At 45.8% G+C, this 25,000-nt stretch overlaps 1 protein-coding gene across 1 annotated transcript in view; it reads right to left on the bottom strand.

Annotated features, from left to right (window-relative positions):
• Nucleotides 1–14,621, bottom strand: part of LOC121537896 (myelin transcription factor 1-like) — a gene marked incomplete at its 3' end in the record, with an annotated part of 25,881 nt that extends 11,260 nt beyond the window's left edge. The window contains exon 1 of the mRNA XM_041845540.2: nucleotides 14,538–14,621. Coding sequence (XP_041701474.2) covers nucleotides 14,538–14,562 — 25 coding nt within the window. The remainder of the gene's footprint in view (nucleotides 1–14,537) is intronic.
• Nucleotides 14,622–25,000: the final 10,379 nt, after the last annotated feature.

Raw genomic sequence — 25,000 nt, 5'->3', positions numbered from 1 at the left:
AGGTGGAAGGTGAGGGGGAGGAGGAGGTGGAAGGTGATTGGGAGGAGGAGGTGGAAGGTGATGGGGAGGAGGTGGAAGGTATTTGGGAGGAGGAGGTGGAAGGTCAGGGGGAGGAGGAGTTGGAAGGTGATGAGGAGGAGGAGGTGGAAGTGGAAGGTAATGGGGAGGTGGAGGTGGAAGGTGAGGGGGAGGAGGTGGAAGGTGAGGGGGAGGAGGAAGTGGAAGGTAATGGGGGAGGAGGTGGAAGGTATTGGGGAGGAGGTGGAAGGTGATGGGGAGGGGGGTGGTGGAAGGTGATGGGAGAAGGAGGTGGAAGGTGAGGGAGGGAGGAGGTGGAAGGTGATAAGGAGGAGAAGGTGGAAGGTGAGAGGGAGGAGGACATGGAAGGTGATGGGGAGGAGGAGGTGGAAGGTAATGGGGGAGGAGGTGGAAGGTATTGAGGAGGAGGTGGAAGGTGATGGGGAGGAGGACGTGGAAGGTGATGGGGAGGAGGACGTGGCAGGTGAGGGGGGGAGGAGGTGGAAGGTGAGGGGGAGGTGGAGGTGGAGGTGGAAGGTGAGGGGAAGGTGGTGGTGGAAGGTAATGGGGAGGAGGAGGTGGAAGGTAAGGGGAGGGAGGAGGTGGAAGGTGAGGGGGAGGTGGAGGTGGAAGGTGAGGGGGAGGAGGAGGTGGAAGGTGATTGGGAGGAGGAGGTGGAAGGTGATGGGGAGGAGGTGGAAGGTATTTGGGAGGAGGAGGTGGAAGGTCAGGGGGAGGAGGAGTTGGAAGGTGATGAGGAGGAGGAGGTGGAAGTGGAAGGTAATGGGGAGGTGGAGGTGGAAGGTGAGGGGGGGGAGGAGGTGGAAGGTGAGGGGGAGGAGGAGGTGGAAGGTAATGGGGAGGAGGTGGAAGATATTGGGGAGGAGGTGGAAGGTGATGGGGAGGGGGTGGTGGAAGGTGATGGGAGAAGGAGGTGGAAGGTGAGGGGAGGGAGGAGGTGGAAGGTGATAAGGAGGAGAAGGTGGAAGGTGAGAGGGAGGAGGACATGGAAGGTGATGGGGAGGAGGAGGTGGAAGGTAATGGGGGAGGAGGTGGAAGGTATTGAGGAGGAGGTGGAAGGTGATGGGGAGGAGGACGTGGAAGGTGATGGGGAGGAGGACGTGGAAGGTGAGGGGGGGAGGAGGTGGAAGGTGAGGGGGAGGTAAAGGTTGAGGTGGAAGGTGAGGGGAAGGTGGTGGTGGAAGGTAATGGGGAGGAGGAGGTGGAAGGTAAGGGGAGGGAGGAGGTGGAAGGTGAGGGGGAGGTGGAGGTGGAAGGTGAGGGGGAGGAGGAGGTGGAAGGTGATTGGGAGGAGGAGGTGGAAGGTGATGGGGAGGAGGTGGAAAGTATTTGGGAGGAGGAGGTGGAAGGTCAGGGGGAGGAGGAGTTGGAAGGTGATGAGGAGGAGGAGGTGGAAGTGGAAGGTAATGGGGAGGTGGAGGTGGAAGGTGAGGGGGGAGGAGGTGGATGGTGATGGGGAGGAGGAGGTGGAAGGTGATGGGGAGGAGGAGGTGGAAGTTGATTGGTAGGAGGTGGAAGGTGGAAGATGATGGGGAGGAGGAGGTGGAAGGTGGTGGGGGAGGAGGTGGAAGGTATTGGGGAGGAGGTGGAAGGTGATGGGGAGGAGGAGGTGGAAGGTGAAGGGGTTGAGGAGGAAGGTGATGGGGAGGAGGAGGAAGGTGATGGGGAGGAGGAGGTGGAAGGTGATGGGGAGGCGGAGGTGGAAGGTGGAAGGTGATGGAGAGGAGGAGGTGGAAGGTGGAAGGTGATGGAGAGGAGGAGGTGGAAGGTGATAGAGATGAGGAGGTGGAAGGTGATGGGGAGGAGGTGGAATGTGATGGGGAGGAGGAGGTGGAAGGTGATGGGAAGGAGGTGGAAGGTCATGGAGAGGAGGAGGTGGAAGGTGATGGGGAGGAGGTGGACGGTGATGGGGAGGAGGTGGAAGGTGAGGGGGAGAAGGAGGTGGAAGGTGAGGGGGAGGAGGAGGTGGAAGGTGATGGGGAGGAGGAGGTGGAAGGTGATGGGAAGGAGGTGGAAGTTATTGGGGAGGAGGAGGTCGAAGGTGAGGGGGAGGAGGAGGTGGAAGGTGAGGGGGAGGAGGAGGTGGAAGGAGATGGGGAGGAGGAGGTGGAAGGTGATGGGGAGGAGGTGGAAGGTGATGGGGAGGAGGAGGTGGAAGGTGATGGGGAGGAGGTGGAAGGTGAAGGGGAGGAGGTGGAAGGTAATGGGGAGGAGGTGGACGGTGATGGGGAGGAGGAGGTGGAAGGTGATGGGGAGGAGGAGGTGGAAGGTGATGGGGAGGAGGAGGTGGAAGGTGATGGGAGGGAGGTGGACTGTGATGGGGAGGAGGAGGTGGAAGGTGATGGGGAGGAGGAGGTGGAAGGTGATGGGGAGAAGGTGGAAGGTGATAGGGAGGAGGTGGAAGGTGATGGGGAGGAGGTGGACGGTGATAGGGAGGAGGTGGAAGGTGATGGGGAGGAGGAGGTGGAAGGTGATGGGGAGAAGGTGGAAGGTGATAGGGAGGAGGTGGAAGGTGATGGGGAGGAGGAGGTGGAAGGTGATGGGAGAAGGTGGAAGGTGATAGGGAGGAGGTGGAAGGTGATGGGTAGGAGGTGGAAGCTGATGGGGAGGAGGTGGACGGTGATGGGGAGGAGGTGGACGGTGATGGGGAGGGGGTAGGGCAGGGTATGGTGGGGCGCGGCACTCAAGCATACTCCAGGCAATCCTATTAACTAAAAAGTGGAGCAGACACACACACACACACCCACACACACACACACACACACACACACACACACACACACTCACACTCACACTCACAAACTTACATACACACACGTCAGCATGCACAATAAAGTGCCCCAGCTGGAGTCTCTGACAGTCTGCTATTAGAATCAATCACATTTGCACATTTTTTATTGAGCTTTTCAGTAGTTGGGTGCATATAAGCATGGTGGGGGATGGTTTGGAAGAAGAGAGGAAAGGTGGTTGGGGGAATAGTCAGTAAATAATGAATCATCTATAAATCAATTATTTTTTTCATCAAGGTGATAGCTATTCCCTTCATCACACGTTGCGGGATAGAAAGAAGCAGAACTATTAAACAACCTTTTTCTAACCTCGCTGTTTTAGAGCCATTGCTAAAATGATCATTCACTCTGGAGCTGTCCACAGACATGTGGTTCTGAAAGGTCTTAAATAATGTTAGTCATGCAGCTTATGAGAGCATAGACCTTCGCAGAATGTGAAGAAAAAAACAACTATTTGATAAAATTGGGACACATACAAAAACAGAACAAAGTGTAACAGCTAACTGATAAAACCCTGAACTGCAATTGTTTAAATCATGCCAATCTGTACAAGACTACTGTTCACTACATTTTCAAACTTAGTGTCTTCAGGGTAAAGAAACACCCTCCTACCCCCTCTCTCCCAATCTGGTGAATTTCCTGAGAAGTGAGTGTCTGTCCTCAAGTCCCATCTGTCTCTACCCGGGTATGGGCCCAGAGACCTACAGCTAGAGCGCCTACATAGAGGGAGTGGCACAGCCTGGCACAGCCCAAGTCAAACTACACTAACTGATCCACAAGCAAAACACACTCCCAAGTAAAACTACACTAACTGATCCACAAGCAAAACACACTCCCAAGTAAAACTACACTAACTGATCCACAAGCAAAACACACTCCCAAGTAAAACTACACTAACTGATCCACAAGCAAAACACACTCCCAAGTAAAACTACACTAACTGATCCACAAGCAAAACACACTCCCAAGTAAAACTACACTAACTGATCCACAAGCAAAACACACTCCCAAGTAAAACTACACTAACTGATCCACAACCAAAACACATTCCCAAGTAAAACTACCCCACTAACTGATCCACAACCAAAACACATTCCCAAGTAAAACTACCCCACTAACTGCTCCACAACCAAAACACACTCCCAAGTAAAACTACCTCACTAACTGATCCACAACCAAAACACATTCCCAAGTAAAACTACCTCACTAACTGATCCACAACCAAAACACATTCCCAAGTAAAACTACCTCACTAACTGATCCACAACCAAAACACATTCCCAAGTAAAACTACCTCACTAACTGATCCACAACCAAAACACATTCCCAAGTAAAACTACCCCACTAACTGCTCCACAACCAAAACACACTCCCAAGTAAAACTACCCCACTAACTGATCCACAACCAAAACACACTCCCAGAATCATGCTTATTTTATCATCTATCTGACTGCCTCTATTTTTCATACAGGCACTTTTCTACATCTATTTATTTACGCATTCACCCACCCACTCTGTCTCCATCTTCTCAACTTTCTCACATCTTCTCTTTCCTAAACCTCTCACCCTCTGTGTATTCTAGTAATGCAGTGACCGAATGTGACATGTGCTGACTTTATTTCCACTTTAATAAACAGACGTATAAGAGCATCCTACGTCATTCAGCCCAGTCCTCGCCTCAGAGGGTGCAGACAGACAGTGAGACAACAAAAGGCTGTGTCCGTGTCAGAGCAGTCCCAGAGCTACCCGCTCCTTTTAAACCCCCTCCTCCCTCCCTCCTCCCTCCTCCCCCACCCCAGCACAGCACAACCCAAAGCACTCCACAAAATGCTTGTATATCAACTTTCATTCCTCCTTAGAAAAGTGATTACAACAGCAATACTGTTCATCTCTCTCTCCTCTCTCTATCTCTCTCCATCTCTCCCCCTCTCTCACTATCTCTCTATCTCTCTCTCTCTCTCTCTCTCTCCATTTCGTTCTCCCTCCCTCTCTCTCTTGCTTATTATCATTCACACAACATTTAAAGTCAATTAAATAGTGTGTTTTAGAATGAAGGAGGCAGCTAATCCGATATCCATTATTAACTAAGACCTGACGTCTAGTCCCTCCTGGAATGCCCTGAAACTCCATCCCATTCCCCCTGTGCTAAAGCCCATTCACCCTGAAACTTCTTGCCATTCCCCCTGTGCTAAAGCTCATTCATCCTGAAACTCCATCCCATTCCCCCTGTGCTAAAGCCCATTCATCCTGAAACTCCATCCCATTCCCCCTGTGCTAAAGCCCATTCATCCTGAAACTCCATCCCATTCCCCCTGTGCTAAAGCCCATTCACCCTGAAACTTCTTGCCATTCCCCCTGTGCTAAAGCTCATTCATCCTGAAACTCCATCCCATTCCCCCTGTGCTAAAGCCCATTCATCCTGAAACTCCATCCCATTCCCCCTGTGCTAAAGCCCATTCATCCTGAAACTCCTTGCCATTCCCCCTGTGCTAAAGCCCATTCACCCTGAAACTCCTTGCCATTCTTCCTGTGCTAAAGCTCATTCATCCTGAAACTCCATCCCATTCCCCCTGTGCTAAAGCCCATTCATCCTGAAACTCCATCCCATTCCCCCTGTGCTAAAGCCCATTCATCCTGAAACTCCATCCCATTCCCCTGTGCTAAAGCCCATTCATCCTGAAACTCCATCCCATTCCCCCTGTGCTAAAGCCCATTCACCCTGAAACTCCATCCCATTCCCCCTGTGCTAAAGCCCATTCATCCTGAAACTCCATCCCATTCCCCCTGTGCTAAAGCCCATTCATCCTGAAACTCCATCCCATTCCCCCTGTGCTAAAGCCCATTCACCCTGAAACTCCATCCCATTCCCCCTGTGCTAAAGCCCATTCATCCTGAAACTCCATCCCATTCCCCCTGTGCTAAAGCCCATTCATCCTGAAACTCCATCCCATTTTCCCTGTGCTAAAGCCCATTCACCCTGAAACTCCTTGCCATTCCACCTGTGCCAAAAGCCCATTTAGCAGTATAGCAGTAAAAAAAAAGCAGAGCATTTGGAGATCAGGTGGTGTTCACTGTGATTTTCTATGACTGCCATCTCATCATTTAGTCATGAGAGAGCTGGAAAGATGACAATTAGTTGATTGTCAGGGAAGTTCATTTCAGAGACACTAGAGAAAGGCCAGTGAATTAAAATGTACAATGACTGAAGAAATTAATATACAAACTTTAACTGAGGGACACAGCTTTTTCAAAACCGCAAATAAATTGTTTTTCCAGGATAGTGTCAAACTATCTAGTTAGTGACAAACTCAGACAAATCTTTTTCAGCAAAAACATAAAGTAATAACATCTGCAGGGACAATGGAGCAAAGACAGATATTACATCCATAGTTAGATTAAATAGCAGAGTATGCTGTTACAATAATCCAAGCTGGGCCAGCTGTACACCCTGGTCAAGTTAAGCAGGATTTAGAAATAACCTTGTGTAATTACTGACGACCTAGATAACCCACTGGGCAAAAACTGGTTGAATCAACGTTGTTTCCATGTTATTTCAACAAATTCAATGTGATTAAATTGAATCAACTTGGAAAACTGATTGGATTTGCAAAAAGTCATCAGAGTAACTTTTAGCCTAAATCCAATGACATGGTGACATGTTTAGTTGATTTCACTTTTAATTCACTTTAGTTGACAACTCAACCAAATGTAAATCAAAACCAGACGTTGAACTAACGTCTGTGCCAAGTGGGAAGACTCTTAACAGAAGTGGAAAAAGTTCTGACCAAGCATAATAGCCTACACTAGCTGCACGCACATAATAATAATAATAATAATAATAATAATAATAATAATAATAATAATAATAATAATAATAATAACATATTCCTCAATTAAAAGCATTAATACATTAATCAATTTAATCCTACTAAATGTAATATTGATTTTAAAAAGCATTGAACTATTCATATTCGATCAAAAATAACCAAGAATAGACGGTTCCAGAAGGTCAAAATAAGCCGACCTTAGAGTAAAGGAAATTAATAAAACGATGTTTGTCAGAATGAGACAAAGTGCCTTTGAGAAGGACAGAGGGCCTTGCACAGATCGGTTGGGAGTGCCATAATAATATCAACCATAAAACAGGTCGATACACACTTCACCATTCCGACACATTCTCAACAGTTTCTTTTTTAAAGTTATGATGTGGGCTAAACGAGACCATCTATGCTCCTGAAGGCCGTTGTTGAGGGTGTGAAAAGACTCTTGATAAATGCTGAAAAGACTGTTATTAAGAAGACTTCTTTAAAGAAGGATAGTATCCTACTCTAGCCACATTCACCATCTTTGAGTTATCAGTTCTGAAGCCACACCTGTTCAACATCGGGGTCGCACACAAAAAGAGTCTGAGGCTTTTAGTTTTAGAATGGCCATAACGGAATACTCCGAATGCCAGAGGCTTTATAAAGTTGTTCACCAACTACACCATAAGAATCATTATTCCAAGGTTTTTGTTATAAATGACACTTCTCTATATATTAACTGCTTGGACGACCCCTGACCCTTGGCTCCATCGCTCTGGGTTCTGATATGCTTTGAATGACGAGGGCGCAATTTGGCCCAGCTGCTCCTTAGGACGTTTTTATTGCACTCCCCTCTCCTATGTTCCGGTGGCACCTGCTGCCAGCACCACCGCTGATGGGGGCATTTCAACTCATGATAAGAGTTCAAGCAGAATCCACGATCCAATCTTAGATCCACATTTACCGTTTTATAATAACGAATATTCATATTCATAAATCAAACAATCAAAGCTTCAATAGTTTATATGCGGTCTATGGAATAGAATACTATATAAAGTAATTAAAAACACAGGTACAGGATACTCTTAAATTATTATCTACAAAAAAATATCGTTGTACCACATGTATTTACTATAAATTGTAAAAGTAGCATAGGAAAAAAACCCGGCTATTATAGAGAAAAGAAACACACCGTAGACTATATATTTTTAAAAACATGTATATAGTCTACCTACCATGGACTGGCTGCAATTTCGTTATAATAAACGTAGACATGGATACTCAATGTCTGCACTGCAAGTAACTAAAAGGGAACATTGTATTCGATGGCGTTATAATGTTCACTATAGGACTAGTTTTGCCGTTGCCTTGTGGCAGCATAGTAATCATAGATACTTTTAGTAGCAACAGTAGCTAGTTAAGAAAGCATGCGGTCGTTCTTGGGAGAGACCAGCACATTTGATGTAGGCTACAGATATGAACACAGCAGTCCAAACTTTTCGACCAGAGGACATTTTTTCATAATGGCCCAGTGTTTCATTCTCATCCTCCATCTTAGGCGCAGGTGCTTTGACAGACCGCATGGCAGATTATGTGACCAACTAAGCAGAGAGAGCAGCATCATTTAACACAACATACCAGACACCCGACTCAAACCAGATCAGTAGGCTACGAATGGCCAAAGTCAACATAGCAGAAGCTGACAAACTAGATTTTGGAACGGGCACGTTGAGTGTTCTATTCTAGATTCTCAAATCAGATGGAATATGCTAAGGACTTTTATCTGCGCATCTGACTAAGGGCGCCTGACATATGAAGGGAGCATCTCTGTTTTCTGCTGCGGATCAAATGGCCACCCCTCCTCTATCCTCCTCCATCCACACGCTTGGCTGGGACTCCTGTGCAACGCCCATTGTTCCACCTCAATTACACACAGCCATATGAAACTAACAAACTCCCAGTAAAGCAAGTTTACCAAAATGATTCAGTGGATAGTCAGACAGAATTAAATCTACAAAATAGTGATAAAAACATTATAGTGGTCAACTGCGTAATAGCAAGGTAACCGCGACAGATGTAGATATAATTCAAAAGAGAAGGTGATACCGAAGAAAAGAAAGTGAAGGAGCACTGTGCACATTCAACACAAACAGCTGTTTCAAGATCAATGCGGATTTACGTTGTTTAGATTAGGTTTGTCGGAAACACACTGACCAACTCTACGCACACAAGCTGAGTCACAGCTAAAAGTGCGTAAATATCACCGATATTCTAAAAGTGAGCTCCATAGCTGACTAATTCCGGAGTACTCGCTATGATTTGGATTATGCTAAATAGATATATAGATAGATATATCAGTTTCTCTTTCAATACAATCTTATTCTCCCAAATACAGTAATGTCAACAAATACACGTCAGCTTGTGGGAGCCTAATTGCCTCAACAAGGAAACATCATTGCAGGAAAGGAAGTAATACACTTTTCCGCAAAAGCCATTTCCTAGTCCAAAACAGGCAACCTTGTTTGCAAAGGGCAGGTGCTTCCTATACATCTAGAAACATAAATTACTGACCGTCTTCTACTAGCATTAAATATGAAAAATAAAACAATATCTTTATCAAGTCCTGACCACACTCACTCCATCCTCCTTGGGTTCCAAATTCAAATGCATGATAACAACGATGCTGAAACTAATGGCTATACAAAGTTGTAAAAAACCAATGAATACGTTGGTATTATAAACAATCAGATGTTATAGATTTGCTTCAGACTATGCAGTGTAATAATAATAACGTGTTATTACCTGAATCACTAAATATTTCCTTTGGATTTTCTCTATACGTCTTGCTTTTGTTTTGAGTTAGTTCAGTTCGTTGTCAAGTAGTTTGGTGGACGATGTCCTCAGTTACAACTCGAATAAAATCTTATTCTAGTCCCGTAGCCTATAATATCCAGATGTCAATCAGTGAAAACGCGAGCGCAGGACGGCCTCCTGAAAATGGCGACAGCGCCGAGTTCCAGATCCAGGCGTTAAATGTTACTTGTTTGCAAGCAAAAACATGGCTTCATTTGCCTTTGTCAGCGAGAAAACGTAATATTGACTTACCTTTCCTACATGAGCCATTGTCGTCCCCCCCCTCCCCCCCACCCCTTTCCTCCCTCCGCCCTTTGCCATGACATCACGGAAGCTGTAGTAAAACCGAGAGCATAATATACGCAGGGCTTTAGGTTGCCCCACTATAATTCAGTGTAGCCTACTCTCTCTCTGCTTCTCCACACACACACACACACACACACACAGACACGCACATGCACACACACACACACACACACACACGAACACCCACACGCACACACGAACACCCACACACGCACACACGCGCACACATTTTACACTTTATTAATTAACATTTTGATATGCATTAATACGCTTTTATTACACACACACACACACACACACACACACACACACACACACACACATATATATATATATATATATATATATATATTATAATTCAATAGCCTAGTAATGGAACAATTATTGCACATTTATATGATCCTATGCTCTTCCAATCAGGGAGGATAAAGTCGGAGGCCATGAGCTTTAGGCTGGCTTTACTAGGAAACAACCAACAACCAACACCAGAAGGCTCTTATTTTCCGCCTAGAGATAAATCTTTGATACTCCATAAAAGCATGCATACGTTACAGCTGTCATCTACTCCCCCCACCATTTCTCGGAGGTGGTACTATCCAATAACTCACACAATGGACACTTTTCTCGTGCAGGGAATTAATGTACGCCCTGAGTTAGTATGTATAGCTGGGGATGACAGCATCTAATTTGTTAGTTTCGAGAGTGCATATGGAAAGTGGATTTTGAAAACACAGAGAGAGTAGGAAAATCGCAGTAGTACAGCATAGGTAAAGACTTTAACAAAACTAAATAGTGTTGTAAAAACATACTAATTATTGAGCTTCAAATAATTATAACACACGATGGTAAATCTTTAAAATCGATTAATAGTCCGTCGTTTCTATTTCTGTCAAACAAAATCCATATCTTGAGTGGCCAGTGAAACTTTGCCATATTTGTTCAATCTTCTCGGTGATGATCGCAGCTTCGTTGTGGCAGTGCATAAAAGGTGGGTCTAATACCGCAGCTTCGTTGTGGCAGTGCATAAAAGGTGGGTCTAATACCGCAGCTTCGTTGTGGCAGTGCATAAAAGGTGGGTCTAATACCGCAGCTTCGTTGTGGCAGTGCATAAAAAGGTGGGTCTAATACCGCAGCTTCGTTGTGGCAGTGCATAAAAGGTGGGTCTAATACCGCAGCTTCGTTGTGGCAGTGCATAAAAGGTGGGTCTAATACCGCAGCTTCGTTGTGGCAGTGCATAAAAGGTGGGTCTAATACCGCAGCTTCGTTGTGGCAGTGCATAAAAGGTGGGTCTAATACCGCAGCTTCGTTGTGGCAGTGCATAAAAGGTGGGTCTAATACCGCAGCTTCGTTGTGGCAGTGCATAAAAGGTGGGTCTAATACCGCAGCTTCGTTGTGGCAGTGCATAAAAGGTGGGTCTAATACCGCAGCTTCGTTGTGGCAGTGCATAAAAGGTGCGTCTAATACCGCAGCTTCGTTGTGGCAGTGCATAAAAGGTGCGTCTAATACCGCAGCTTCGTTGTGGCAGTGCATAAAAGGTGGGTCTAATACCGCAGCTTCGTTGTGGCAGTGCATAAAAGGTGGGTCTAATACCGCAGCTTCGTTGTGGCAGTGCATAAAAGGTGGGTCTAATACCGCAGCTTCGTTGTGGCAGTGCATAAAAGGTGGGTCTAATACCGCAGCTTCGTTGTGGCAGTGCATAAAAGGTGGGTCTAATACTTGGCATGGATAACATTCTGCAAATAGAGACATGTAAATATTTTAGCATTTTGAAACTTGGAATCACTCCCAAATGTTGCCGTGGTTTTGCTTTGATGTTTCGGAACCATTAGTGATAATGACAATCACTCATTACAAGCCATTTGAAAATACTCCCCACAAATGCCATCCTTTATCTGTTGTCTCCACGCCGTGGAATGTATAGGGAATATTCAGAAAGCCAACCTTCAGCTTTCAGAAATTCTATTAAATGCTTATCTCTTTTCAGCAGGGTCTTTTCTTGCAATCTCATTGTTATGCATTGAAGCTGAAATCAATCACTGGCGTCCTGTACGCCGCATCAGTATGATTTCAGTTGTGCGGCTGAGAGCGAGGCGTTAGTCAACACAACAGCATCGACAATTCGAGGAAACAAAAGACAGAAACAAAAATCCGCCTTTGCCACCCTTGATCCAAGAAATTGTCCGGAGAAGCCAGGAGCCAGGTGAAGGCCCACTGCTTAAGTGCTTGTGGCTAAATCTACGCACTGAGAAAATTGTAAAGAATCACATTCTTGAGAACACACACACACACACACAGTGAGAAGGCTACAGGAAGTTTGAACTCATCCTGTATGACTCCAGAACGCCAGACAGCTCCCTTTGCCCTCCAGCCCTCTATGGTTTCAGGACCATGGACAGCAGTGCGTGCTGAATAGGCCTGTTCTGTAAAACTTTAATTGTCTTTGGATGACAAGCTCGACAACATACACTACATGGCCAAAAGTATATGGTATATGCTCGTTGAACATCTCATTTCAAAAATCATGGGCATTAATATGGAGTTGGTCCCTGCCTTTGCTGCTATAACAGCCTCCACTCTTCTGGGGAAGGCTTTCCACTAGATGTTGGAACATTGCTGCAGTGACTTACTTCCATTCAGCCACAAGAGCGTTAGTGAGGTCGGGCACTGATGTTGGGCGATTATGCCTGGATCGCAGTCGGCGTTCCAATTCATCCCAAAGGTGTTCGATGGGGTTGAGGTCAGGGCTCTGTGCAGACCAGTCAAGTTCTTCCACACCGATCTCTACAAACCATTTCTGTATGGCCTTCGCTTTGTGCACGGGGGCATTTCGCTTTGTGCACAGGGGCATTGTCATGCTGAAACAGGACCTTCCGTAAACTGTTGCCACAAAGTTGGAAGCACATAATCGTCTAGAATGTAATTGTATGCTGTAGCGTTAAGATTTCCCTTCACTGGAACTAAGGGGCCTAGCCCCAACTATGAAAAACAGCCCCAGACCATTATTCCTCCTCCACCAAACTTTACAGTTGGCACTATGTATTCGGGCAGGTAGCATTCTCCTGGCATCCGCCAAACCCAGATTCGTCCATCAGACTGCCAGATGGTGAAGCGTGATTAATCACTCCAGAGAACGCGTTTCCACTGCGATAAGCTGACGTTGCTTCCAGAGGCAGTTTGGCACTCAGTAGTGAGTGTTGCAACTGAGGACAGATTATTTTTACGCGCTACGCGCTTCAGCACTCTGCGGTTCCGTTCTGTGAGCTTGTGTGGCCTACCACTTCACGGCTGAGCCGTTGTTGCTCCTAGACGTTTTCACTTCACAATAACAACACTTACAGTTGACCGGCAGAAATTTGACGAACTGAATTGTTGGAAAGGTGGAATCCTATGACGATGCCACGTTGAAAGCCGCTGAGCTCTTCAGTATGGCCCATTCTACTGTCAATGTTTATCTATGGAGATTGCATGGCTGTGTGCTCGATTGTATACACCTGTCAGCAACAGGTGTGGCTGAAATAGCCGAATCCACTAATTTGAAGAGGTGTCCACATACTTTTGACCATGTAGTGTATTTATGGGCCTACATCTTGCAACAAAGGCTGAATTACTTTTCTCTATTGATGTGTACAATATTAGGCCCATCAGTTTATAGCCTAAATATGATTTCATATAAATAGCCTATCATAACATACCAATAAACGTGAGTGATTCGACTAGCCTGATTATTCCTTCAAAATGGCTTCATTGATCTGATCACTTATTTTCGCTTTGTTCATAGTGATAGCCTAATACAAACTTTTATTTTGTGAGCCCCAGGATTTCTTAAAAACTTCCCAAAGAGTTATCTAGGAACAACTCCATCGTTTTTTCCAAACTCAAGGACGCCGAGCAGTTCCCCGGTTACCAGCTGGTAACTAGCTGCAGATGTAGCGGTGGCTATATTGGTCAGTATAAATATTGCATATGGTGGCAGCTGAAGGAGGAGGTGGGGAGTCCCGACTCATAGAAGTCCCTCGACAGATGGAACAAGTTGATATACGACAAGAGAAAAGTTGTAATATGCCTGCAGCCTGAGATGGCATTGTCCCCACGGTAGGCTACTGAGCCACACGTCACCGGGGGAATACACTGGCCTTTGTCTGGGGAAAGTCTACCGGAAAGTCTAGGGAGTTTAGATTTCGGTTATTCGAAAGAAGTTAATCACACATCTTAAGGAATATGTAAGCTATTTATTTAGAAAGAAAATATAATCATCCCTGAAGTTGTGTTTGTTTTGGTTTCAGGTGTCGTTTTAAAGTAGCAAAATGAACACTTATCTCTGAGTAAATCCAATAGCCTACATTTTCAGAATAATAAAAAGTAACGGTCAGAGTTGAATCAACAAGTAAAACCGGTATTCTAGACTTTTTGGGAGGCATTCTTTTGAATTTAAAATAAATTACTTAATTATTGTCACAAGCATCATGCCCCTATAGACCTAGGAAAAAAAACAAAGAAAGAATAATTCTAACGCAACAGAATGACGTGAAAATGTCAGCTGGAGGCTACACAAACAAACAAAGCTCAGTAGGCTAAACTCGTTATGAAGACTATTTGTTTAAGTTTTAATCAACAGTGTCGCCAACTCTTGCATAGGAATCTCGAAAATCACAAACAGCAGTACTTTCATCACACAAACAACTCACTATGAAACACCTGTTCAATCCAAGTACCTGTCAATGGGAAAAAATAAGATTAGTTGACTAACCTATAAAAGTGAGACACAGCTTCATGTTTGCGGACCCCTAGTGTCCCACACGCGACCGTCAATTACTGAGAAGTTAACTTCTCTGGAAAAAAAAGTTGCAGCAAACTTCGTTCAACTTGTACGGGGGATACGGAGGGAAGTGGTCATTTCAGCAAGCCCAAGCCAAACCAGTCAGATGGGGCCGTGCAAAGAATGGTATTTGACTGCTGCCAACTCCCTTAGCCAATCACGGTCGGTCACTCTCAGCTTTCAACAACAATGGCTATACAACTCCAACACAAAGGACATTTGGTACGCGCGTCTGGTCTGGACATTCCACTACTGGGATTCAAAATACTCTGCATTCTTTGGTGGAAACTTTAGTTTAAAAAAAAACGTTCCGTTTTTTATTAAGATCTTGACAAATGTACACTATATATACAAAAGTATGTGGACATCCGTTCAAATTAGTGGATTCGGTTATTTCAGCCACACCCGTTGCTGACAGGTGTATAAAATCGAGCACACAGCCATTCAATCTCCATAGACAAACATTGGCTGTAGAATGGCCTTACTGAAGAGCTCAGTGACTTTCAACGTGGCACTGTCATAGCGCCACCTTACCAACAAGTCAGTTCGTTAAATTTCTGCACTGCTAGGGCTGCCCTGGTCAACTGTAAGTTATGTTATTGTGAAGTGGAAATGTCTAGGAGCAACAACAGCTCAGCCACAAAGTGGTAGTCCACACAAGCTCACAGAATGGGACCACCTAGTGCTGAAGTGCTTAAAAATCATCTGTCCTCGGTTCCAACTCTCACTACTGAGTTCAAAACTGCCTCTGCAGCACAAGAATGGTTCGTCGGGAGATTCATGAAATGGGTTTCCATGGCTGAGCAGCCCCACACAAGCCTAAGATCAACATGTGCAATGCCAAAAGTCGTCTGGAGTGGTGTAAAGCTCGGCGCCATTGGACTCTGGAGCGTTGGAAACGCGTTCTCTGGAGTGATGAATCACGCTTCACCATCTGGCAGTCCGACGGACGAATCCGACGGACAAGTCCCCGCAGCAATGTTCCAACATCTAGTGGAAAGCCTTCCCAGAAGAGTGGAGGCTGTTATAGCAGCAAAGGGGGGACCAACTCCATATTAATGCCCATGATTTTGGAATCAGATGTTCGACGAGCAGGTGTCCACATACTTTTGATCATGTAGTGTATATAACCTGACTCACACAACAACAATACACTACCGCAGCTCCTACTTTAGGATGATAGAACATGGTAATTATGTGACCTGGGTTTTCATCCCATCCTCACTGAATCACCACAGTTTATTGATGTTCTGTTCTCCACCTTTGTCACGACTTCCTCCGAAGCTGCCTCCTCTCCGTGTTCGGCCAGGCTTCGGCGTTCATTGTCACCGGCCTTCTAGCCACTGCCGCCCCTCACCTCATCATTCCATTTGTTTTGTCTTGTTTATTACACACACCTGGTTCATATCCCCTCATCAGTACCTGTATAAGTGTTCCCTCTGCTCCCTCTTTGTGTGTGATTGTTTATTGTGTAGGTTCGATTAGCTCGGTGGAGCTCTTTGTATTTTGTATCGACGGGTTATTTTCACCCATGTGCTTCATTGTTTTCTAGTGCGCCTGTTTTCTGCACTGGAGTGTTTGACGCATTGCTGCGTACTAATGTGTTTCGGAATAAACCTTTTATTCTGTGATTTTCCCTCCTGCGCCTGACTCCTTCAAATCACACGCTACAGAATCACACACCCGAACATGGAGTCAGCAGGAGAAGCGAAGATGCCGGAAGTCGTGGCACGGGTCCGGGAGCATTCCGATATGCTAGCCAGCTTGAGAGAAGCGATGGTTCGGGTTCTCCAGGTCGTCCAACGCCTGGAGAGGAGAGGACCCGATACTTCGAGACCAGCTGAGCGACCGGATCCAGCCACCCACACCCCAGCACCCAGAGGGATTCACCTATCCTGACCTAGGGAGTATGACGGGACATCTTCCCGCTGCCAGGGATTCCTCCTGCAGCTGGACCTCTACTTCTCTACCATCAGCCCGGCCCCATCGGATGCGGGAGAAGGTGTCCGCCCTCGTCTCCTGCCTCTCTGGGAAAGCCCTGGAGTGGGCCAATGCAGTTTGGAGTGAAGGAGGAGCCGCGTTGGACAACTTTGGACCAGCTGATGGACATGGACATCCAGTTGGACAACCGGCTAGCTGCAGGAGGACGTGCTGGAGGGGGCCTGCCCGTTTCACCCCCCCTCAACCCGGATTCAGTTCCAACGGAGCTGGGTGGTGCAGCGATCCGGGAGAACTGAGGACGACAGCTCCAGTGTCACTCTTGTGGCAGGAGAGGACATTCTGCTGCACGCTGTCGTCAGGGTTCTTCCGGGTCAGGAGGCGGCAGGCAGGGCACTCTCGCGTCACCCCAGGTAGCGCAAACCCACCCTCGTTCAAAGCTGTGCACTGTACCATACACGTCACCTTCCCTGATTACACAGTAGTTTCCCAGTGTAATGCCCTGGTCGATTCTGGCGCAGCTGGGAACTTTATGGACAGGTTTTTTGCTCATAGTCTAGGTATTCCATTGGTACCCCTATCCCTTCCACTGCCCATCAAAGCACTTGACAGTCGCCCATTAGGGTCAGGATTCGTTAGGGAAGTTACAGCACCAGTCACTATGGTTACGCACGAGACCCATAGAGAGCTAGTCACATTTTTTATTATTGAGTCTCCTGATTTCCCTGTTGTGGTAGGTCTTCCCTGGTTAGCACTACACAACCCCACCTTTTCATGGCCGCAGAGGGTTCTCATGGGGTGGTCGCGAGAGTGTCAGGGTAGGTGTCTAGCTGTTTCCGTTGGTGCAACCACGGTGGAAAGTCCAGACACTACCTCCCCGAATACCTCGATTTGGCGCACGCGTTTTTTCAAAACGCAGGCGACCAAATTACCACCTCATCGGTTGGGGGATTGCGCGATAAACCTCCGGGTAGACGCTGTGCCTCCCAGGAGTCATGTGTATCCCCTGTCGCAGGCTGAAACGGAGGCTATGGAGACATATGTCTCAGAGTCCCTGCGCCAGGGGTTCAAATGTCCCTTCACTTGTCCTGCCTCCTCAAGTTTCTTTTTTGTGAAGACGGAGGTCTGCGCCCGTGCATTGATTACCGGGCACTGAACAAGGGGACGATATGATTTAGTTATCCTCTACCCCTCATTCCATCGGTAATCGAGTCAATGCATGGGGCGCGCTTCTTCACAAAATTAGATCTCCGGAGTGCTTACAACCTGGTGTGTGTCTTAGAGGGGGACGAGTGGAAGACAGCATTCAGCACAACCACGGGGCATTATGAATACCTGTTGATGCCTTACGGTTTGATGAATGCTCCATCCGTCTTCCAGTCCTTTGTGAACGGGACATGCTTGGTCGCGGTGTAGTGGTCTACATCGATGACATTCTGGTGTATTCCGCTACGCACGCCGAGCATGTGTCCCTGGTTCGCAAAGTGCTGGGCCGACTGTTGGAACATGACCTTTATGCCAAGGCAGAAAAGTGTCTGTTTTTCCAACAGTCCGTCTCCTTCCTCGGATACCGCATTACCACCTCAGGTGTGGAGATGGAGGGAGATTGCATTACAGCTGTGCGTAATTGGCCGACTACAACCACAGTAAAGGAGGTGCAGCGCTTTATTGGCTTTGCCAACTACTATCGGAGGTTTATCCGGGGCTTTGGCAAGGTCGCAGCTCCTATCACATCTCTGTTGAAGGGTGGGCCGTCCCGGCTCCGCTGGTCTGCTGAGGCTGACAGGGCCTTCAGTAACCTGAGGTCAGCCTGACCTCTGGGTTTCACCCCGAGTCTAATGGGCAGGTGGAACGGGTGAATCAAGATGTGGGTAGGTTCCTGTGTTCCTACTGCCAGGACCGGCCGGGGGAGTGGTCGGTGTTCTTGCCATGGGCCGAATATGCCCAGAACTCTCTCCGCCACTCCTCCACTAACCTATCGCCATTTCAATGTGTTTTAGGTTATCAGCCAGTTCTGCCACCATGGCATCAGAGCCAGACCAAAGCTCCTGTGGTGGATGACTGGTTTTGGCATGCGGAGGAGACGTGGAACGCTACTCACGTCCACCTCCAGCGCGCTGTGCATCGCCAGAAGGCCAACCCTGACCGCCACCGCAGTGAGGCCCCGGTCTTTGTACTGGGTGATCGGGTCTGGCTCTCGACCCGGAATCTGCCCCTCCACCTGCCCTGCCGGAAGCTGAGCCCGCGGTTTGTGGGGCTGTTCAAAGTCCTGAGGAGAATAAACGAGGTTACCTATAGGTTACTACTCCCTCCAGATTACCGTATTAACCCCTCGTTTCATGTGTCTCTCATCAGGCCGGTGGTGGCTGGTCCGCTCCAGGAGTCTGAGGTGCGGGAGGTCCCTCCGCCTCAGCGTACTCCGTCCGTTCCATCCTGGATTTGAGGCGTCGGGTTGGGGGCTTTCAGTACTTTGTGGATTGGGAGGGGTATGGTTCGGAGGATCCCTCCCTGTTGCGGGATTTCCATTTTGTTTGGTTATTTTCACCCATGTGCTTCGTTGTTTTCCAGTGCACCTGTTTTCTGCACTGGAGTGTTTGACGCATTGCTGTGTACTAATATGTTTCGGAATAAACCTTTTATTCTGTGATTTGCCCTCCTGCGCCTGACTCCTTCAAATCACCCGCCACAACCTTTCCCCCATAATTCACTTAGTTCCGGTAAAGAGGGGTATACTACAAAGCAGGTTCAATGAGTTAGCCTGCTAACTTGCTTAAATATTCTGAAATAACTTTAAATTTTTTAGAAAGATACGCTTGAATATTGCATGGTGTAATTGACTCAACAACCAAAAACACATATCGACCTTTAGCATTCTTAATGAACCAGAAAACAAATAGTTATTTCTAGTTTATCAATGTTTGCTTGCTGACTAATTGAACCTGCTTAGTAGCATACCCCTCAGGTGATGAGTCACCATTCAGGGCAGGTGGGGCAGAGCCGTCATTCAGGGCAGGTGAGGCAGAGCCGTCATTCAGGGCAGGTGGGGCAGAGCTGTCATTCAGGGCAGGTGGGGCAGAGCCATCATTCAGGGCAGGTGGGGCAGAGCCGTCATTCCGGGCAGGTGGGGCAGAGCCGTCATTCAGGGCGGGTGGGGCAGAGCCATCATTCAGGGCAGGTGAGGCAAAGCCATCACTCAGGGCATGTGGGGCAGAGCCGTCATTCAGGGCAGGTGGGGCAGAGCCGTCATTCAGGGCAGGTGGGGCAGAGCCGTCATTCAGGGCAGGTGGGGCAGAGCCATCATTCAGGGAAGGTGGGGCAGAGCCGTCATTCAGGGCAGGTGGGGCAGAGCCATCATTCAGGGCAGGTGGGGCAGAGCCGTCATTCAGGGCAGGTGAGGCAGAGACATCATTCAGGGCAGGTGGGGCAGAGACATCATTCAGGGCAGGTGGGGCAGAGCCGTCATTCAGGGCAGGTGGGGCAGAGCCATCATTCAGGGCAGGTCGGGCAGAGCCGTCATTCAGGGCAGGTGGGGCAGAGCCGGTTTTGAGCCCCACATTTTTAGCTAAAAATAAATAAATAATAATAATACAAAATAAATAAAATAATTGGGGTTTACCTGTTTTGCATGTTATTTTGGCATTAATACGTGTCACATATCAGTTTGCAAACAATGTACAAAAATAAAATAATAGTAATTGAGTTAATAAAGCCGCTTTTTTGCTTTCTTGAGTAAGGCAGCTCCAAAATGCAGGTGTTTCAGCCTAGCTCAGTGCTTTCTATGGTGGTGGGACAGCCAGTGGAAAATATGGAGCGTAGGTGTTGGTATTGTTCTCTAGTTGCGCCGTGATTGGCTCAGTGTTCTGTCACTCATGGGGACACTACGTCACCGCTAAGTCTAAGGGTAGAGCTCGAAAATTCAAGCCCCTTGGGTGCTGCCATAGAGCTACATTAGAAGTGCCCATCCAAGAAGGCTCAAGTTCATTGGCCACAGATAAAATTATGTCAAATCACGTTATATCTACAGTAGCTTTGATTGGACTTATCATGTCAACATCATACTTTCAAAATCTTAGCTAGCAGTCATCATCATGACTCAAGTCGACAATCTACTGTCAAATCCTTTTTAATCCTTGTCATATGAAGAGAAATAATGAAGAGAAATTATAGATAAAACGTATCGGCCATTGGACTTAAACATTATGCAACAAGTTGGAAATCACAAATTCAACAATGAGTGGTTTGGAAGGAATCAGTGGCTAACTGCAAGCACTGCAAAGCAATCACTAGCCTGCTATTCAGTGGAGTGGTTGTGTGTTCCCAAGTCTGGGATTAAGGGTCTCTTTTCCAAGTTTAAAATGATAAACATTCAACATTGGCCATGCTGTCAATGAAGCATGATTTGTGCCGCGCTCAAAACAACAGTTAACTCGGAACTGCGAAATCTGATTTCAGCGCGTTCAAGACAACTGGGAACTCGGGAAAAACGAGCTCCGACTGGGAAAATACGTTTTGAACGGTTATCCAACTAGGAATTGTAAATCCGGAACTCTGGCCTCTTTCTAGAGCTACGACCTGAAGATCACTGACGTCATCATGATTCAACCTTGTTTTTTTTCTGAGTTCCCAGTTGTCTCGAAAGCACCATAAATCCAGAGAATGCCAGACTTTGATGACAAAGTTTGATGACAAAATTTGCCCACAAAGGACCGCCGCGCCACCTTCCTGTTCAAGTGAGCACAGCACAACAAGGCGAGTCCAAAAATGTCTTGTATGCTGCTGCATACATTATGTAATATGCCAGGGAGATGTCTATACTTTAGCTAAGAAAGTAATACTAAGTGTATGTTGTGAAGTAAGCTGTTAGTAGCTCATGTGCCTCACCCTAATAATTTGGTCTATTTTCCCCTCTTAGTTTCACCTACTGTTCTGACTTGGTGGTGCACATGTAGCCTATAACCTGTTTTAGAGAAATGTAATCATCGAATATTGTAAGAGCTTTTATTGTCTGCTTACATGCCCCCTTTATTTATCATACGGTTCTGACTTGGTGTACAGGGAGAACACTGTAAGAACGGCCCATGTTCTGAATTCTGTCGCTGTACATTTCAAAAGTGCTGAACAAATAGTTATATTGACTACGTCCGTCCTAGCTCGCTCAATTACGGATTGCCTCTTATCCGCTTGTCATCCCCTTATGCCATAGTTTGTACATCTCAATTGTCAGTAAAAAACACATTTGTTTAAGCAAGTCAGCCATATCAGCTATGTTTTTTTTTAAAGGCAGTAAATGAGGCTGAATTAACTGTTTCGCTGCCAGACAAGGCTCCGCTGATAGCCAGGTGTAGCAGTGGTAAGGTGTTGGGACTGCTGTTGGGACTCTACTGTTGGGACAGCTTTATGTAGGCCCTATCAGTTTGTGGGCACCGTTTGTCACCGTTATAGTACAATTAATGTTTTTTTATTTATTTATTTTTATTTCACCTTTATTTAACCAGGTAAACCAGTTGAGAACAGGTTCTCATTTACAACTGCGACCTGGCCAAGATAAAGCAAAGCAGTGCAATAAAAACATAAAGTCAAAAATACAACAGAAAATATATATACAGTAATATATATACAGTAATATATATACAGTAATATACAATAATGTATTGTTTAGTGTTGTGTTGTGTAGTGGCTTTGCTGGCATGCATAAAACATTTTTGTTGTTTGTTTGCCCCACGAAGATTTACATGCTAAAATCGCCACTGAATGTATTCATCTTTTGCAGTTATCTCGGTTTTCATTTGAAGCATCGTTTAATTCTTCGCTTGTTTGTAACAATTGCAAAGACATTTGCAACTTTGTAGGCTATTTGGAGTCAACTTCGTTCTGAAGCAATTGGCGGTCACAGAGAGACAGATACACTTCTTGATTCTGTGTTTAACGGATATCTTCTGTGTACAAAGTGACGCCGAAGGGCAAAAAAGCATCTAGCTGTTCTGTTCTACGAGTGGTTTGAAGCGGTCGTTAAATAATGAGTGTGTTCAAGTTCAACTTTAGTACCGACGTTTTGGGAACATCTCGGCTACTAAAGATAGCCTACATCGTAACGTGGTGCTAACAATGATCTTAACGCTACCAAGGCTCTGGGAAAAGAGGCACAGCTCCGTATTTCAGATAAATTAGGACCAAAATACATATACTTTTTATAGTGCTTCAGTAATATCAGTGACGTGATACAGTTAAACAGCTTCAAAACCGGTTCACACACTGCCTGCCATATAAGTCATTTCGATGCTTGCTTTCATGCAGCAATGTATGAAGAACAAGAATCCAATTGATGCATATTGAATAACTGAATAAATCATATACTCTCTTATTTTACTGTCTGACTTTATAGTTGATATTTCTCTATAGTATAGTTCCCCATATTCTTTATATTCATAGAACAAACACAATAAAATAATTCCAGGCCTTGTCTTTGCGTTCTGTGCCTGTCGGGGACATCGTCTCCCTCCTTGGTAATAATGTCCTCTGTACATAGCCTTGTCTCAATGCCCCCTAGCCAGCGTTGCTATGGTGAAAAAATGGGTAATGGATTCACCACTTATTAAATTTGCTTTCTCTGCATGGCTCACAAAGAGAGACTCATTTAAAAAGAGTGCTGGCCTCACTAATGCCACCAGAAGTTTTTATCTGAGAGAGCCAGACACCCCCGCTGTATTCTTCCTGAGCACTACACACTCATTAACCAATTAAAGTTAGGCCCCCCGTCACCTCTCCCCCCGTCTCCTCTCCCCCTGTCTACTCCCCCCTCCCCCTCTCCCCTCCCCCTGTCCCCTCTCACCCTGTCCCCTCTCCCCCTCTCCCCGTCACCTCTCCCCCTGTCCCCCCTCAGGCTGCTGAACTCTGACCTACAGCTTTCTGGTAGTCTTTGCGATAAAGACACAATAAAATAAGTAACAGTGGAGAATCCTTGAGCTTCCTGTTATGGGGCAATTTTACTCTTTCCGTTGTGGAGTTATCCCAGCAAAACAAAATGAGTTATGTGAAAGTTCCCAGAACATTTGTTAGGTTGCGGCAAATGTTCTTATAAAACATTCACCTGATGTTGCAAAAATGTTCCTAGAACACATTTAATCTGTTCTTTAAAGGTTCCCAGAATGTTTCATTAGGTTGTGGGGGCATCACAAAATACTGTATATGTTCCCAAAACACAAAAAGTGTCCAGTTGTGTGGATGATTCAACAATGTTCATTTCATTTATTATGTTAAATCTAAAACAAATATGCTATGAACGTCATAAAAACTGACTTATTTAATTCTTAAAATATTACGGGAATGCCCTGTACAACCTAACTTAAACATTGTATAAATGTCATCACAACCTAGTATATTTTATGTTTTGGGAACCTATCTCTTGTAATGTACCCACACTGTTCCCACAACCTAATTGCATGTTCTGGAAAACTTTAAAGAACTCAGAATGTTCCCATCAGACTGTTCCCACAACCTAATGAAACATTCTGGGAACCATTAAAGGACAGACAAAATGTGTTATAGGAATGTTCTTGCAACGTTCTTACAATGTTTTATACAAACATTCTATAATCATCACCACGAATGGACAGTTTTTGTGTTATGAGAACATTTGCCGCAACCTAACAGATGTTCTGGGAACTTTCACAGAATGTTACGCCCTGACTCTGGGGACTCGTATTTGTTGAGTCAGGGTGTGTATTTTTTTTGTGTGGTATGTTCTATGTTGTATTTTCTAGGTTTAGATCTAGTACGTCTAGATCTATGTTGGCCGGTGTGGTTCCCAATCAGAGGCAGCTGTCGCTCGTTGTCTCTGATTGGGGACCATACTTAGGTAGCCTATTGGCACTAGTGGGTTGTGGGATCTTGTTCCGTGTAGGTATGTTTTGTGTTCTACCTTGGACTTCACGTTTCGTTTGTTTATTGTTTTGTCGGTTGTTTATTCATTAAAATAAACATGTACGCATATCACGCTGCGCCTTGGTCTGACCCGTCTGTGAACGAACGTGACACAGAACCAATTTTGGTTTGTTGGGAAAACATTACTGGTACATTGTGTTATTACATTACCTGGTAACCTAATGAGAACTTTTGGGGAATTTTCTGTGGTGGTTGTTACAGATGTTGTGCACAACATTTTAGTCAATGTTAGGAGAACATTCCAAGGACATTTCATTTAAAACATTTTTGATTTTAAAAAATGATTTTGTTATCAAAAAAATTATCTGAATGTTTTTGGGATGTTATCATCCTAATGTTAGATCAAATCCTAACTAGAACTTAATGGGAATCTTAGCTAATGTTCCCGATTTGCTGGGATGAATATGAAATGTAAGTGTTGGAAAAGCAGGGATGAAAATTAAACAGTCACTAATACACTCAAAGCACCTGAGAAGACAAAGCACATGTTCACATTGAATTGGTTGTGTTTGCAA

This window comes from Coregonus clupeaformis, chromosome 24, assembly GCF_020615455.1.
Source record: "Coregonus clupeaformis isolate EN_2021a chromosome 24, ASM2061545v1, whole genome shotgun sequence".
Taxonomy (NCBI): domain Eukaryota; kingdom Metazoa; phylum Chordata; class Actinopteri; order Salmoniformes; family Salmonidae; genus Coregonus; species Coregonus clupeaformis.
The sequence above is the reverse complement of the archived record's forward strand: the minus strand, read 5'-3'. Positions and strand labels throughout refer to the sequence as shown.